The 16,550-nt window shown below is 48.5% G+C and overlaps 1 protein-coding gene across 2 annotated transcripts in view; it reads left to right on the top strand.

The window, feature by feature from the left end:
* Positions 1–16,550, top strand: part of MFHAS1 (multifunctional ROCO family signaling regulator 1) — a 157,346-nt gene that overhangs the window by 97,573 nt on the left and 43,223 nt on the right. For both annotated transcript variants that reach the window (XM_050948211.1, XM_050948210.1), the window contains exons 2-3: positions 3,023–3,308; positions 10,356–10,805. In XM_050948211.1, the coding sequence (XP_050804168.1) occupies positions 3,023–3,153 (131 nt within the window). In that variant the 3' untranslated portion in view covers positions 3,154–3,308; positions 10,356–10,805. The remainder of the gene's footprint in view (positions 1–3,022; positions 3,309–10,355; positions 10,806–16,550) is intronic.

The raw sequence follows: 16,550 nt of genomic DNA, 5'->3' as shown, positions 1-16,550 counted from the left end.
TACTTCAGATCTGATCTAGGTCAGTAGTAACTTGCTTGTTACAGTCTGATGGGTTGCCTTGTAAAATGAGCTGGTAATCCCAGTCCTGTTGTGTGTGTGCGTGCGCACACACGCGCACACACACACACCCCTCTCTCTCTCAGCATTGGGACAGCTGGCATCTTTGTTGGCAGTCTAAGCAAACAGGCAAAGTGTTCCTCCACATCATAGTGGAGACGTTGTCAAGTGGGATGGGTACTTGCACTGCAGATGTCTGCACGATATCTCTCTAGCACTCTGTCTAACATCTCTCATTACTGTGCAGCTGTTAATGGTGTATTGAATCTGTGGCCTGCAAGGTGTGATAATCATTACTGGGTGAAAGAAACCTGAATTAGTCATGACTATTCTGAAATAGTTTAATGCCAAGTTTTACCCTGGGCTGGGAATCAGACTTTTGTTGGTCAGGAGGAATGCCCAGGACGAGAACGCTACAGTAGGATGGCATGATGTGAACTTTTAGACTTGGAATGACTCAGCTATCACTCCTCGTTTAGAGAAGCTAGAGAGATTACAATGAGAGCTGTGCTGTGGGAAGGCTACTTGCACAAGCTAAAGACTAAGGTCAGGCTTAGAAAATAAGTAATGACTCAGCTATCACTCCTCGTTTAGAGAAGCTAGAGAGATTACAATGAGAGCTGTGCTGTGGGAAGGCTACTTGCACAAGCTAAAGACTAAGGTCAGGCTTAGAAAATAAGTAAGAGTTCTCTCTTAATGGAGCTGGGGAAACCTCCAGAGATTTGACTTTTTATTCGATTTCTGATTTAGCCTTCCTGTCTCTCCCCTCCCCTCCCCCATTTACTTAAACTTGGAAATACATGTCATCGCGAGTGTGGTTTTTTTTGCCTTCTAATCTGCAATAACCTCAGGGACGGAGATGGTAAGGGGAATGTAGAAACATTTTACGCTCTACGATTCTGGGGGGACTGCATGGTCACCTGTGCTGCTGAGTTTGCCGTGCTGACCAGACAGGAAACGAAATTCAAAAGTTTTCCTGTTTACCTGGCTAGTGCATCGGAGTTCAAAGTGCTGTCCAGAGCAGTCACAATGGAGCACTCTGGGATAGCTCCTGGAGGCCAATATCGTCGATTTGCATCTGTACTACCCCAAATTCAACCCAGGAAAGTCAATTTTAACGCTACTCCCCATGCCAGAGAGGAGTACAGAAGTCGATTTTAAGAGCCCTTTAGGTCGACGGAATGGGGTTGGTTGTGTGGATGCAGTCATTTTTAAATCGACCTAACATGGCTAAATTTGACCTAACCCTGTAGTGTAGACCTGAGGGTAAAGGGACGTTGCTACCACAGCTCTTTATTCCAGGATCAAACATTCAGGGCCGGTCCGTTTGTCTCTTCACTTATGTCCTCTTCACATGACTGTAGTTGACGCAGAGCCCTACCTTGACCCCGTGTGATTTTGGGTGTCAGTAACTGGCTAATCAGAGTAGCTTTTTATCGAACAAGTGAACTTGCCTGACTCATGGCATAGTTGCTGTAGTGAGCCCTGGCATATGGGTCAGCTGTAGAAATTCACCACCACTGCCACTCAGCAGGCAGCTGCAGAATGCTCTCTTTTTTACTATGCTTAATTCCATAAGGGCCAATGCAGAAGATGGACATGCTGTGCAAAAGGTCAAAATAAGAGGCCAACGTTCTGCCATGGAGTGCACCTCTGGAACTCCCATTGACTGCGTGGAGGGTTGTGCAGGAGCTTCCGAGAGCAGGATTAGACACAAAGCATTTTGCTCTAAATGGGAGCATAGGACACATACTCCAGCGAGCAAACAGAGAGCTAGCAGCCTGGTGCAGCGTGATCTCTGAGCTAGAGAGCAGCAACCCCTGGGAAAGTTGCATCCCAGAATCTAAATTTTTAATGACAGGTTTCAGAGTAGCAGCTGTGTTAGTCTGTATCCACAAAAAGAACAGGATTACTTGTGGCACCTTAGAGACTAACACATTTATTTGAGCATAAGCTTTCATGGGCTACAACCCACTTCATCGGATGCATGTAGTGGAAAATACAGTAGGAAGGGGTGTGTGTGTGTGTGTATATATATGTGTGTGTGTGTGTGTGTGTGTGTGTGTGTGTGTGTGTGTGTGTATATATATGTGTGTGTGTGTGTATACACACACACAGAGAGAGAGAGAACATGAAACAGTGGTAACACCAATGGTAACACCCATTGTTTCATGTTCTCTGTGTGTATGTAGATATCTATCTTCCTACTGTATTTTCCACTGCATGCATCCAATGAAGTGGGCTGTAGCCCACAAAAGCTTATGCTCAAATAAATTTATTAGTTCCTATGGTGCCACAAGTACTCCTATTAAATTTTTAATGATGCTCAAATTTGGCCACTTCTGGTTAATGCAAAGGAATAGAGTCTCCACTGGGTAGTCATAGAATCCCTCTAGCTAGATTTGTACTGACTTATTCCATGGTAGGATAATCTCTCCGAGGGGCGGGGGAGGGGGGTAGGGTGCGAATCACTGTACTACATAGACACAAATAATAGGGGGATTTCTATAGCTGTCTCCACTGATCTGCCAGCTGCCTTACTGACACCTGTAATTCATATTGTGTATGCAAAGCTTTGTTGGAAGGTGAATTTCAGATCCCATCTGCCCTTGAACCCTAATTAGGAACACCTACTCTGCAGTCCTTGCCTCATTAGACTCTAGAGACTGACTTCAATTTGCAGTGTCTAGCTAAAGATCTTTTGAGTCAGTCTGTGGTGATGCAGGTTAGGGGAGCCGGGAGTAATGGCAGATGTTGCCTTTGTCTGGAGCTACATTCTTCCAGCTATAATCACCATCATGGTTATGCAGATGAGAATTCTGTTGGGTTGAAAAATAAAATTCCTTATAGAACATTTTATGACATTGGTTTTAGATGTCTCCCTTATGGGTCTTTGTGAAATGAGCTGTGTTGTGACTATGGCTGTGATGCTCAGTGTCTCTCTCTCTCTCTCTCTCTCTCTCAGGAGAATTGCTGAGTCAGCCTAGACCAGAGGGAGTGATGGAAATAATCTGCCCCAGAAATGGCAGCGAGAGAGTCAATGTCGCATTGATTTATCCTCCAACCCCGACAGTCATCAGCCCTTGTTCCAAGTGAGCTCTGAGAGACGCACGGACCCCCAATTTCAGTACATGCCAAAAACCCTACAGAAGACAAGCCCTTGCTAAGCATTTTTGAAAACTAGCCGCCACAGAGCCCAAGGACTGTTCTAATTATTAGTGGGATGTGGACATCCCCTTCTCAGAATAAAGGTACAGTAAAGCAAAATCCTCCTCAGTTTGTTTTGCTGAATGAAAGAAATGTTTGACTAACTGGTGATTCTTCTTTGAGTGCTGGTCCGTGTGCATATTCCATGTGTGGGTACACATGCACACCGTGCTCCCGTGCCCAGAGAATTTAACAAGCAGTGTCTGTTGGTGCAGTAGATCTCCTCATGTTCCCAAGCTGAGGGTATCAGAGGCAGTGTGGGTAGACACGACCTCAGTTCCTTCTAACCACCACATGGCCAGTGTCAGAATCCAGTGTCCTCTCCTTCAGCTTTTCAGAAAACCTGTAAATAAAATGGCTGGTGAATAATTATTCTTTTTAGCTTAGTACGTTATAGTTCTAGTGTAGTTTATTTCCCTGGACCAAGGACTTCTTCCCCATGGTCTGGGACTATGCCCAGAGTCCCATGCTTCAAGAATTGCATCTCCCGCCCTAGATCCTTTTCCATCAGTGACGAATAGCAATACTGCCTCTACTGTTTGGGTGACATGCATATTTTGTCTCTTGTTTCCACTGAGAAATCACAAAGCCCGTCAGCTTTGCCTTAGGAATGCTTGATGAAGAAGGCCCCTCTCCAGTCCAGCCAGGGAGACACACATGTACTTCAGCCTCAACAAATGAGCAGCGCCCTTATGAGCACATGCTTAGGAGTGGAACCCTCCAGGACTTCCCACGAAAGTAAGGGGCACTCATCAGTGTGAGGACAGACCCCCATCAATGACTGTCCATAAGAGATGTGCTCCTTCCCCGGGTCCAGTGAGGTCAAGCAAACTCTTACATGTCCTAAAGAACTAGTTCTGACAAAAACCCACAACAATTTAAACAAAAAAACAAAAAAAAAAACCCAAACCACACACAACCCTGGCTTGAGGGTAAAGCACGTAGGAAGAAGATTGCACTGGTGATTCTGGCACTGAAGCATAAAGACAGCCGTGTGCTGGTCCTGTCCGCAACAGTCCAGACTCTTTGGTACTGACTTACCTGCCCAAAGAACTCATCACGCCAGGAATGCACCCATACCATCAGCGCCAACCATGCGAACCTCCTGTGCATTAGGACATATTCAGACCTATAAGGCACCAGAGGATACTTTTCTCCCCTATCCACATTCTCTCCTCTTCTCTGGCCCAGCCCTCCTGAGGGACATTACTACACCAGGAGCCATCTCACTTACAGCCATCAGGCATCACTGACAGCTGCTGCCAGCCTAGCCATTCCAACAGGAGCAATTTTCAGATTCAGATGAATCTGATGAGCTGGCTCCTCCTTCATCCGCCTCCAGAGAGAGCCAAGCCCAAACAGGCAATCCAGGACTTACAGTTGCTACCTTTATAGTCATGACTTTCTTAGGGACTGACGGTTTCCCATGTCATGGGGTCCCCCTCAAACAGTTGACCCCTTTCAGGCCTTATTGGGGACTGTAGGATCCTGATAGCAGATGCCTGGGACTCACCCAGGAGACTTTCCACTCTTCTCCTTCTCACCCACAACCAGATTCATTGGTGTATGAGGAGGAGGAGGATGTCAAACCAGAACCACAGGTACAGACAGTCCCGATGGGAATCTCCTCCTCTTCTCCATCCCCACTGGACAATCATCAGCAATACCATGACTTGTGCAAAGAGTGGCTAATTGTCTCTAGATACCTCTGGAGGAAACCCAAGGCCCACACCAACTGGTTGGACATTTTGCAGCCTCAGGGCCCAAGTAAGGTGGTTCTCCCAGTTAATGAGGCCATATTGGAACTAGTAAGATTGGCACACCCCATCATCCTGTACTCCCACACCTCTGAGGACCAACAGGTGCATTTTGGTCCCACCAAAGGTAGCCAAATTTTTATTCTTCCACCCTGCTCCAGACTCTCTGGTGGTACAGGTTGCTACAGAGAGGAGTAGGTCCTATACATAAGGACCATCCTGTCAGGCAAAGGATTCAGGAGACTGGACCTCCTGGGGAGAAAGGTTGTCTTTGTGGACTTGCAATTCCGCATCAGCAAAGTACAACTTCAACAACTACTCTAGGCTGGTGGCCTTTCAGGACAAACTTTCCACTAATGACAGAGCCCAATTCCTCTCCTTACTAGAGGAGGACAAGTTGGTGCCAAAAGTGGCTGTTCAGGCTGCAGTTGATGCAGTGGATAGAGCATCAGTAAGCTTGGCCACTGGTATTGTTGTGAGGAGGGATTCTTGGCTGCAATCCTCAGAATTTCCCAGGGAAGTGCAGAATACTATCCAAGATCTTCCCTTTGACAAGCTGAACCTCTTCAATGAGAAAATTAATGACTCTTTATTTGTTAAAGGACTTGATGTCCAACCTTTGCTCCTTGGGGATCTGCCCACTAGCCCCGAGAAGGAAGCACTAGAGGCAGACCTGTAAAACAAGACCACTTCCTCCTCCTCCTCATGCTTTCTACTACCAGCATCCTGCTGAACCTCCATGCAAGCAACAAAAGACTGAGAGGCCCTGCTTTTAAGCCCCCTCTAGCACCTCAACCACAACTCATTCCCAGCCCACTGCTAGGAGCCACTTTTGCATCTTAGTCGAGACCCACATGCCATTGGGGGAGGGATAGCTCAGTGGTTTGAGCATTGGCCTGCTAAACCTAGGGTTGAGAGTTCAGTCCTTGAGGGGGCCATTTAGGGATCTGGGGCAAAAATCTGTCTGGGGATTGGCCTTGCTTTGAGCAGGGGGTTGGACTAGATGACCTCCTGAGGTCCCTTCCAACCCTGATATTCTGTGATCTCTGATTCCTCCTATCCTTTTTTCCATCACCTTTGGTGGCCATCTTACTCTTTTTGCCTGGAACTGGGAGGTAATCATGATAGTTGGTTGGGTCTTGGAGATTATCCATAAGGGATACTCCATAGTGTTCCTCCCCTTCCCGGTCCCTCTTTGGGGACCAGTCTCACTAGATGACCCTTCAACAGGAAGTAGAATCCATATTATACCAATGGGCAACAGAACACGTCCTGCCTCAGTATCAAGGAAGAGGGTTCTAGTGTCCATTTTTCCTAGTCCCCAAAAACACAGAGGATGGAGACCCAATCTGGATCTTTAGCACCTCAGCATCTTCATTTGAAAGTCAAAATTCAGGATGGTTACATTGGCATCAATAGTCTCCTCCTGAAGAGGTAATATGGGTCGCAGCTTTCAACATGGATGCATATTTTCATATAGACATTCACCCTTTCCACAGGGGGCTCATACAGTTCATGGTGGGTCAGGAGCACTTCTAATTCCGAGTCCTCCCTTTTGGACTAGTGGTAGCACCCAAAGCATTTACAAAAGTTTTTTCTGTGGTGGCAGCACTGATGAGATGTCAGGGCCATACAGTTTTTCTGTATCTGGATGACTAGCTCCTGTTAGGACCCTCTCGATGGGAGATCGCATCAGCTATTCAATTCCTCATTCAGTTACTCACAGCACTGGGGGTTTGCATGAATAGAGAAAAATCTACTTTATCCCTCATGAAGCTGACAAAATTTATTGGGGCAACAATGGACTCTTTCTGCAAGAGTCTTCCTCCCTGCAGAAAGGTTTCAAATGACGTGCAACCTGATTTATTTGATTTCCCGCAGACCAAAGGCTACAGTGAGAATGTGCATATCACTGCTAGGCCATGTGGCAGCATGTACTAATGTGACACACTTTGCCAGACTTCATCTGTGTTGCCTACAGGCCTGGCTCAACTCAGTCAACTCACCCAACAAGGACCACATCGACTCCAAGGTTCCCACTAGGATCATGCCTCCTTTGTTTGATGGTCGAAACCTAAAAAGGACCCTTCTCTACTCCCCCCTCCCTATGTCACCATCCATGAAAGCGGTGTTTTGGCCATTGCTTCAGCCAGGAGGGTCAACAAACTGGGAGCCCTCTTGGCAGATCCTCCCTTTTATGGTATTTCAGAAACACAAGGTATCCCTTTGCTTTCACCCTGAATTTCTTCCCAGGCTAGTCTCTGAAGTTTACCTTAACCAGCGTATTCACTTACCTGTCTCTTTTCCCAAACCGCACACTTCTCCCAAAGAGAAGAGACTTCATTCTCTTGACGTCCAGCATTCGCTGGCTTTTTACCCGCAAAGAACCAAACTCATCAGAAAGTCACCAAGACACTCTATCATGATACCTGAGAAATCCCAAGGTCAGTCTATTGTGACAGGATCCCTGGGGTGCAGCCTGGGACTGGTGGGACCACTTTGCCCCCTGAACTCTCTCCAGCCTGAGCTGTCTCTCACAGTGTCTTGCTAATGACCAGCAGCAACCCCTCCAGGTGCTGTTATCACTCAGCACAACAGCATGTGGAGCCCCACGCCCAGCTGGATTGCATGAATGCTCCCGAGCCACTCCTGAATCACACAGGGAAAGGCACCAGCCAGATTCCCCCAGCTCCCAGCACTGTACCCCAGGAATGTACCGTCTTGCACTGCGCAAGATGAGCAATGCAAATGTATTAATTGGTTCACCATTTCATCAGTGGAAAGTGGACGTACCTCTGTCAAACCTGAGCAGAATTGCCACACACTTCATACAACCTCACTGGTAAAGATAAACACTTAAAACAAATTTATTGACTACAAAAGAGAGATTTTTTTAAGTGATTATAAGTGATAGGGGGAAAAGTCAGAGTTAGTTACCAAAAGAAATGAAATATAAGCGCACAGTCTAAACTCTCAACCTATTCGACTGGAAAACATCTAGATTAAGCGGTTTTCTCACCCCACTGGATATTGCAGTCCTTAATATACAGGTTTGTTCCTTAAACCTGGGCCAATATCCTCTGTTGGAGTCTTGTCTTCTCAGTGTCTCAGTTGCTTGCAGCATAGGTGGGGGCAGGAGAAGAGGCCAAACATGTGGCCCTTCTGTCTGTTTTATACCCTCAGTCCTTGTGCTTGGAAAACACAAGTCCAGGCATGTCTGGAGGCATTGCTGAGTCTCCAAGCAAGGTTGAGCCTTATGCAGGGGAGTCATTGAATTGTATCTCCCTTGCTGGACAATGGCTGTTGATGGTTGTTTGACACCTGCCCAGGCATTGGTTATTTTCCATGCTGTTGTCTCTGAGGAGCTAATATCTTACTGATTCCCCAACTTACAGCATGTTTTAGTGATCACCGTACAACACAATTCTCATAACTTCACATGCAGTGATGATACACATATGTAGGTAGAGAAATGACTTTCAGCAGATCATAACCTTTCCCCTGATACCTCACATGGCCTGCTTTACATGTAAGATCACGATTATATAAAAATGAGGAATATGGGGGTTAAAGCACACTCCCCCAAGGTGTAGAATGTCACAGCTATGTCGCCTCAAAGGGTTTCTAAGTAGGTTTCTGGCTGCATTATCAAGTGCTACATGCTCGCTCACATTCCGCCTCCTGGAGGCATAATAGCACATTACCCAAGAGCAGAGGCCACCATGATAGCATCCCTGCAGGAAGTCTCAACACAGGACATATGCAGAGCAGCGACTTGGAGCTCCAGACACACATTTGCTGTATATTGCGCACTAGTCCAGGCCTCTGCTGCAGATGCAGCAGTGGGATCTGCAGTAGTGCACACATCTTTGTTGCTGGCTTCCTTGTCTCCACCTCCAGTCTGAGCACTTCTTGCCAATCACCCACGCGTGGAATACATGTAGGGACCAGCTCGAAGAAGAAGAAATGGAGGTTGCTGACTGTAATGGGAAGTTCTTTGAGATGTATTCCACGACCCGCTCTCCGTCCCCTTTGCTTTCACATCTGGTTAAATTCTCAGGAAGAGGAACTGAGGAGGCATGGACCCACACTGCCTCTTGTACCCTTGCTCGGGAGCATAAGGAGATCTACTGTGTGTGGGGGGGCCAGCTGACACTACTTGTTAAAATCTGTGGACTTGGGTGCATGGCGCAGATGCCTGCCCATGCATGGAATACAGATAGGGACCACACATCTCCAAGAACTCCCAGTTATAGGAAGTATCCTTTATTTTTGTTGTTCTGGCTACACATCACTTGATCATATAATGTCAGGGTTGGAAGGGACCTCAGGAGGTCATCTAGTCCAACCCCCTGCTCAAAGCTGATGGAAAGCTCCAGGTTTTAAAATGGTGTCTTTGCTTCTCTGGATGCAAGCTTCTGCTATGGCAGAGGTTCCCAAACCTGTTGCTGAGTCTCTCTTCAGAGATTCATGTCCCATGTGTTCCCCCTTGTGGGGAGGGGTGCGCTTTGTAATGGTAGCAGACAAAGGTGTGCAAAGAATGTCAGCTGGATCCGTGGCTAGCTGTTCTCTTGGGCACCAGCCTTGGTGTTCTTTCCTGCTTTTAGATCCTCACTGGTCTCGTTCACTATCTGACACTAGTTCTGAGCACAATTTGCCCTGGTCTCCCTGCAATGGGCCAACTGTGTTTAAACCAGCTTGGGAGAGGGGGGAAGCTGTGTTGAGTTGTGTGTTAATGCAGCTTTCAAACACAGCTGTCTGTAGACCTTGCGTCTCCTGAAGCTCCTGAACCACAGCTGCACATCTCACCTTTTGTTTGTTTGACACTGTGTTGGATCTCAGAAGCAAAGAAATTTCTACCCTCAAACTAAACAGTTTGAGATGGAACATAAACACTGTAAGGCTTGTCCCCCAAATATTCAGTCTGCCCTAGGTAGCACCTAACACTAGTGCCCCCATCCTGTCGTAGTTGCCAGCAAACCCATGACAAAAGAAACCCCGTCTGTTCTGAAAAAGGGCTATTTATTTAGACTGAGTACTCACCATATTTGGCATCTGGAAGAAAACAGAATGTGTATTAATCTGTTCATCATGAACACTATAAGCCATGTATCAGAGGGGTAGCCGTGTTAGTCTGGATCTGTAAAAGCAGCAAAAAGTCCTGTGGCACCTTATAGACTAACAGATGCATCCGACGAAGTGGGTATTCACCCACGAAAGCTAATGCTCCAATTGGTCTGTTAGTCTATAAGGTGCCACAGGACTCTTTGCTGCTACTATAAGCCATGAAAGACTGCTGCTACAAGACGGTTTCTTTGTCCTTCTCTCCTTCAGATGAATGGTAATGCTAGTGCTAAAGGTTTTACATCGGGCAGCGTGTGAAACTGCGGTGTGGCTGAAGGATCTGTAGTGCTACTGTCTCTTGGGTTTGGAGTCCTGCCTTTACAACGAGACCAGACTTTGGAACTCTGAACTATTTGAAGTGGGAACACGGCTAAGTGTGTCTCTCCTGAGATACCCTTGAGAACTTAAGTGTACAGTGCAATCTGAAGGTCACTGATGAGCAGATGTGACGTGAAACAATAGTCTTGCAGCAATCAGATGGCAGCATTATTGGCTGGAGATAAAACACTGGGACTGAAATTCTATGGACCCTGCTGTGCACCCATTTGGACCTGTTGATGAATGTAAAAATTTTCTCAGTACTTTTTCATTCAGATGTAACTGAAGAAAAGTCAGTTGAGACTTGCTGTGGTGGAGCTTCCTAGAGCTGTTTCCTTACAGGTGAGTGTTTGGGGTTGCATCAGTCCTATTTTTCAGTGGGGTTTGACAGTGTGCATGTAGCTATCATATCTCTTTAAAAGCAGACTGGTAGAGCAGGCCAGTGTGGTCTGGCTCTTCTTCACTGTAGCAATCTATGGCACAAACGTTCCTCCCATAATTTGGTGGAGGAGTGGACTGGGGCAGCTTGTTAATAGAGAGAGTTTCACGTGGTATGAATTCCAGTATCAAAATTACTGTCCCAGACAGTTAACTGCAGATGCATTTTTTTAACTATGAGATTGTAAATGTACGTGAACCTAATTTGCTCGCTGGTGGGTTTCACATATCGAAGGTTGAGATGGAATAAAAGGACAGTCCAGCTCTGGGCTGGCATGTGCTAGGTTATAGCTGACACATGATGCTTGGTCTGTAGCAGGTTGAGTTTTGGAGCAACTGAACTGCAGCTAACCAATCAGTTACGTGTTTTAAGTCCCCGACGTGCTGGTGCTGTCTCTCATTTGAACAAACCCACATGCTGCCTGTACGTATCCTGCTTTCTGTGACGTTTGTAAACCTTCTTTAAATCTCAGCCAGATCTGTTACTTTGAATCCTCTCCTATATTCATGATGGTGTAGAGCTAGGACATTATCCTAACCCTTCCCATTCAAATGACACTCACTGGTATAGGGCTGGAAAGATACCCCTGCCCCTCTCTGTTCCACCCGCTTTCGTGCAAGATGGATCCTCCATTCACTACTGCTCCCTACCAAACACCTAGTGCTGGCTGGACATTCCATCCAAAAGGATTGGTTTGGTGGGATCGGAATGTGCGTGAAAACAGGCTGATTCCACCAGCACTTGTGCTGGGAACCAGGCAGGCAGACTGGCCACCGGGGCTCCCTTGTTCTCCACAGCTGACCTGGTGGGCTTCCCAGACTGTCAGCTACTGCAGAGCAAGTGATTCCAGGGAGCACATTTTGTTTTGGAAACACTGAAGTGGTCCCACTGTGGGAATATGTCAGTATTTCCAAAGCAAAAAATTTAGGAATTTCATCCCCACAAAAAATTCAAGTTTTGTGGCTTTTTGTCCTGATTCAGGATATTTCCCCTCAAACTCAGTTTTTGTTTTTTTTGGTTTTTTTTTTTTGCAGAACAGAAATCCCATCTCCTGGCTGGCATTACAAAACTGCTTTTACAAGCACCAGTGTTCAGTGGCTCTAAGCCCAAGCTCATTACATGACTGGCTGCAGCTGAGTTAATATCTACAGTGTCCTCCTAAGAGACAAGCACTCTTCCCCCTCGCCTTCAAGTCATGTCTGTGCCACATGCAGGCTCAGTTAATATTGATGCCACACCCCGTTACAATGAATGAAGTGTGTCACTCCCCACCCTCACCCTGCAGTGAATACTGGCCATCCAATCCTCCACACTAACACTGGCCACCCTCTCCCAGTGATTGCTGGCTTCCCCTGTCTTCTCTGTCCCTGTAAGGACTGGAGCTGCCAGGACACTGGCTAGGGGTGGCAGGAGTATGGAGGAAGCTGCTGGGCCGCACATTGTTCATGGATGGCAGGGGGCAGTATCTCTCTGAAAAGGGCAAGTCTCTTTCTTCCTTTCCAGTTCTCTCCTTGCTTCTGGGAGGGGAGGGCAGAGCTGAAGCAGGAGCCACCTTGTCCCATCCAGGGGAAGCCAAGTCAGTGGGGATGGGGCACAGCTCCAGGGCAGAAGAAGGCTTTAGTTGGTTGGGTCATTCTCTGTATGTGCTGGACTCTTCCAGACCCTTAAAAGGCCATCCCAGGGCGTGGGGTGGGCTGACCACTAGGTGCTACTACCCCATCACAGATGGGTACAGGAGCCATCTTACATGGGCTAACATGGAGAACACCACCACAGGAGGCTTGATATGACTGACTCCTCTCTCTCCAAGGGACCCTGTCAGTCACCTTTTAAGGCAGAAAACTCTTGTGTTTCTTACTGCTCCTCTCCTCCTCTTCAAAGTGCAGATGTGTTGAGAAGAGCAACTGAAAAAGTGCCGCGTATTGGTCAGACACATGTCCCCAGACTTCAGTTGCAAATGAGTGCTTTACCTCTGGGAGAGTGTAGCGGGGTGGAGACTCACCCAGCAGCGCCTCCTGCTGGTATATCTGGGAATTAGCTCTTTTTACCAGCTCCAGAGCATCCTCTGCCAGTGTCTTGCTGTTGCTGGCCCCCATGTCCCTCCTGGCCAGGTGCCCTTTCACCTGGGGTGCTGCCCCTCCAGTCTGCCCTCCCTGGGGAACCCCCACCCTCTATCCCCACCTTGCCTCAGCCTATGGGCCACTGCCAGTCACCATCTCGCCCCTTTTCACTGGGGCCAGCTGCAGTCTGTATAAGCCAGTCATCAATGGCAAGGGACATTTTGACCTGCTGCCTTTCCCTGCACCTAGTACCTCCAGGGGCTTTGTACAAGGCCTTGCAGCCTGGGGGGTTTCTGGCCCGGAGCTCCCCAGCTCCTCTGGCCTTTCCCTAGCCTGGCTTCACTCCAGTACCCTTTAGTACTCAGGCAGCCAGATCCATCTCCCTCCTCAGCTGGAGGAAGCCTGCCTGCTCCTGGCCCACTGCCCTCCTGTAAGGGCCAGCTGGGCCCTGATTGGGGCATGACCACAGCTGAGGCTGCTAGGCCAATCAGTCCAGCTGATTGGCTCACCCAGCCACAGCCCTGTTTACCCCGGAGTGGGGCAGTGGCCCCACTACAGAGAGCAAGCTGGGTTCTCTTCCAGCTTGTGCATCACACACACTGGTCTAACTCTTTTTCGATTGCGAGTCTCTGGTGCTGACGATGGCTTACCAGGCAGAGCTTTCCTCTGGCTGTGCTGACAGATATGACGCTTTGCTACCCAGAGCAAAGTGCTGGCTCCTTTCCAGGTGGGCAACGAGGGGGCAATCTGGCCTGCAGGGGCTGCAACTGCCATCTTACAGCTGAAAAGTCTTACACTGTGTGTGCTGGGCTCTGGCCATCTGTTGCCAGTGGGCGACGTGGAAAAAGGAATTAGCAGTTTCTCGCTAGGCTGGGATGCACAGCTCCCTTAGTGTACCGGAGTCCTAGGAGCTATCTTGGGAGGAGAGGGGCTGATTCACCCTGCCCTTACTGCAATGCAGAGCAGGTGTGAAATGCCCCCAGCTTAGGAAAGGGGGGACAATCAGGCCTTCATGCTCCCTTTGTCACTGCTAAGAGAGGGCTGGCTGCTGCGCGAACCCTTCGACATTTTAACCCCAAACAAATGCATGGTGTCCTCCTGACGCTTCACTCGGTGAGAGCCTGCTCTTGTAAACAAGGAATCTGACTTGGTCATTGAAATCCTGACAGAATTACTGCCTGTCGGAACCAGAGCTCCCTTGGGGTCTGCAGGGAAAGGCTACTCAGCAAACCGCACAGTAGTCTGCAAGCTGCCAGGCTGGGCTTGTCCTTAGGGAGCTGGGCTGGAAAAGTGCACACTCCCCGTTCTCGGGTATCTTTGGAACCAGATCTCTTGGTGTGGGCACACGTGGCGGGAGTGTCAGACTGACCAGCTGCTGCAGAGCAATCACGCATGCGGTGGCTGCCCCTCCACAGAGGGAGCCACGTAGTGCAGTCATGTTGTGTAGTGAGCTGGTAACAGCCTGAAGAAGTGCATTCTACCCGGAGAGCATTCAGCCACAGACTTGAGCTCAGGGCTTGGAGGAGCCCTTGGCTCCCTTGGCCAAGTGCCTTCAGCTTCGGCAGTCTCCAAGGGCCTTGAGGGCTGTATCCCTCTTGAGGGCTGTATCCCTGCAGTTCCTAAGGGAAACTCACAGCAGTGTCCTGTGTGGGGCAAGGTGCAGAACTGCCTTCCTGAGGCTGCCAGCAGATGGCTCCAGCACTGCTGCTCATGTGTGGCACTTCCTAACATCACTGAGAATAGGGGCAGCCTCACTCTGCTGCTTGGCAAAGCTGTGAGTAGCATCAAAGACCGGCCTGCGAGCTGTGTTGGGGGAGCAGAGTGATGGTGGACTCCTCGCCTGCACTGTGAGCTGCCGGGTCCCTGGGTGGGACAGGAGGAGAGAGGGAGCTCCATTTCCCTTCCAGCAAGCAGAGGGGTTATCTAGAACCCACTGAAGGCTAACCCCAAAGACCTCTGCACTGCCTCCAGGAACAGGACCATAGTGGGGTTGAGGGGACCCTTTCCCACAGCTGTGGGGAGGGATTGGCTTCCTACATGAATGTTTCCTGTGGAGAAGGATAGGTGGGTAAGAAAAAGGGGTGGGGGAACTTGGTGGGAATAGGAGAGAGTGAACATAATAGGAGCTGGGGAATGAGGCCAGGAGCTGGGGATGGGCGACAGGGGATGGATCACTTGATGATTTCCTGTTCTGTTCATTCCTTCTGGGGCACCTGGCATTGGCCACTGTTAGAGGACAGGATACTGGGCTAGATGGACCTTTGGTCTGACCCAGTAGGGCCGTTCTTTTGTTAGGACAGGAAACCACTCTGCATAGTGCAGAGTCTGAGGGATTGGGAGCGTTGCCCTAAAACAGAGTGCTCTGTCTCCCTTGTGCTAACTGTGGTGCTTTCCATGGTTTTGTTTTGGAGCATTTTACGTTCATCCTGGCCTGTCAAACAGAGATCACTTGGAGTCGGTGACCCCTGAAATAACCGGATACCAGAAAGAGCAGTTGAGCTCTATTGAGATGCACACTTGCTGTGAGAGAGAGGGGGTTGTCTCTAGGAAGCTATTTGGAGAAGAAAAATGTAGGCTGCCCTCAACCCTTTGTTTCTGATCAAATAGTCAGTGAGCCGCCTGGGCATTGGAGACTACCTCACAGCACAATGTAAAATGCAGTGGTGGCATGCGTGGCCAGGGGAGTGCTGGTCTTCTAAACAGCTGCAGGCAGCTTGATTGAAGAGGTTTTTGCATAGTAATAAAAATGATTTCTCTGGAGCATCTAATGTCCTTGTCCAGGAGGTTAAGCTGCTACGCTGCACCCCTCAGGGTGCTGTTTAAACACTTCGGTGCTGTGGAAGGTAACCGATATGTTGTGATTTTCCATTGAAGTCAAGAAACCTCAGTTGCAGGGGTTTCCTGAGGTGCTTCCGCAGATACGACAGCCGAATCAGCACGCTATGGAACGCGTGAAGGGCAGGGACCTCGGCACACCACACTGAGTTACTCTTGAATTCTGTGCCCAGAAAATAAACATTCTGCACACAATATTTTAAAATTCTGCAAAAATCTGAATATTTGTCAAAATAACACAATATAATCATGCTATTTTCAATTCTTTGCTGAAAAGTATTTTGAAATAAATTACCAAAATAATTGAAAATGATGTGATGATATTGGCAAATAAAATATGCAGAATTTTAAAACTTTTAATTTATTGGTGCAGAATTTTTAAATTTTGATTTAGAATTCCCTCAGGAGTACCAGATTCTGTGTGGAGCAATCAGGTTGTGGGAAGCCCAGTGTGGGGGAGGAGATCTGGATGCACAGGAGCTCGGTTGGGGGTTCTGGGTGCAGGGGCAATAGGACTCTGCAGGGGAGTCCAGGTGAAGGTCGTTAGGGCTCAGCAGGGGGATCTGGGTGCTGGAGGAGTGGATCTTGGTGGGGTGGGGGTCAGGATGCAGCTGTGCAGCTGGTTAGGACTCAGTGGTATGGGGGTCTGGGTGTGTGGGGCACCCGACGCATGGGATGAGTCTCTGTAGGGTGGGGATTTGGATGTGAGGGGCTCAGTGGGGGTGCTCTGGGTGTGGGGAAGTCTGGGTACTG

Source organism: Gopherus flavomarginatus, chromosome 3, assembly GCF_025201925.1.
Source record: "Gopherus flavomarginatus isolate rGopFla2 chromosome 3, rGopFla2.mat.asm, whole genome shotgun sequence".
Classification (NCBI taxonomy): Eukaryota; Metazoa; Chordata; order Testudines; family Testudinidae; genus Gopherus; species Gopherus flavomarginatus.
The sequence above is the reverse complement of the archived record's forward strand: the minus strand, read 5'-3'. Positions and strand labels throughout refer to the sequence as shown.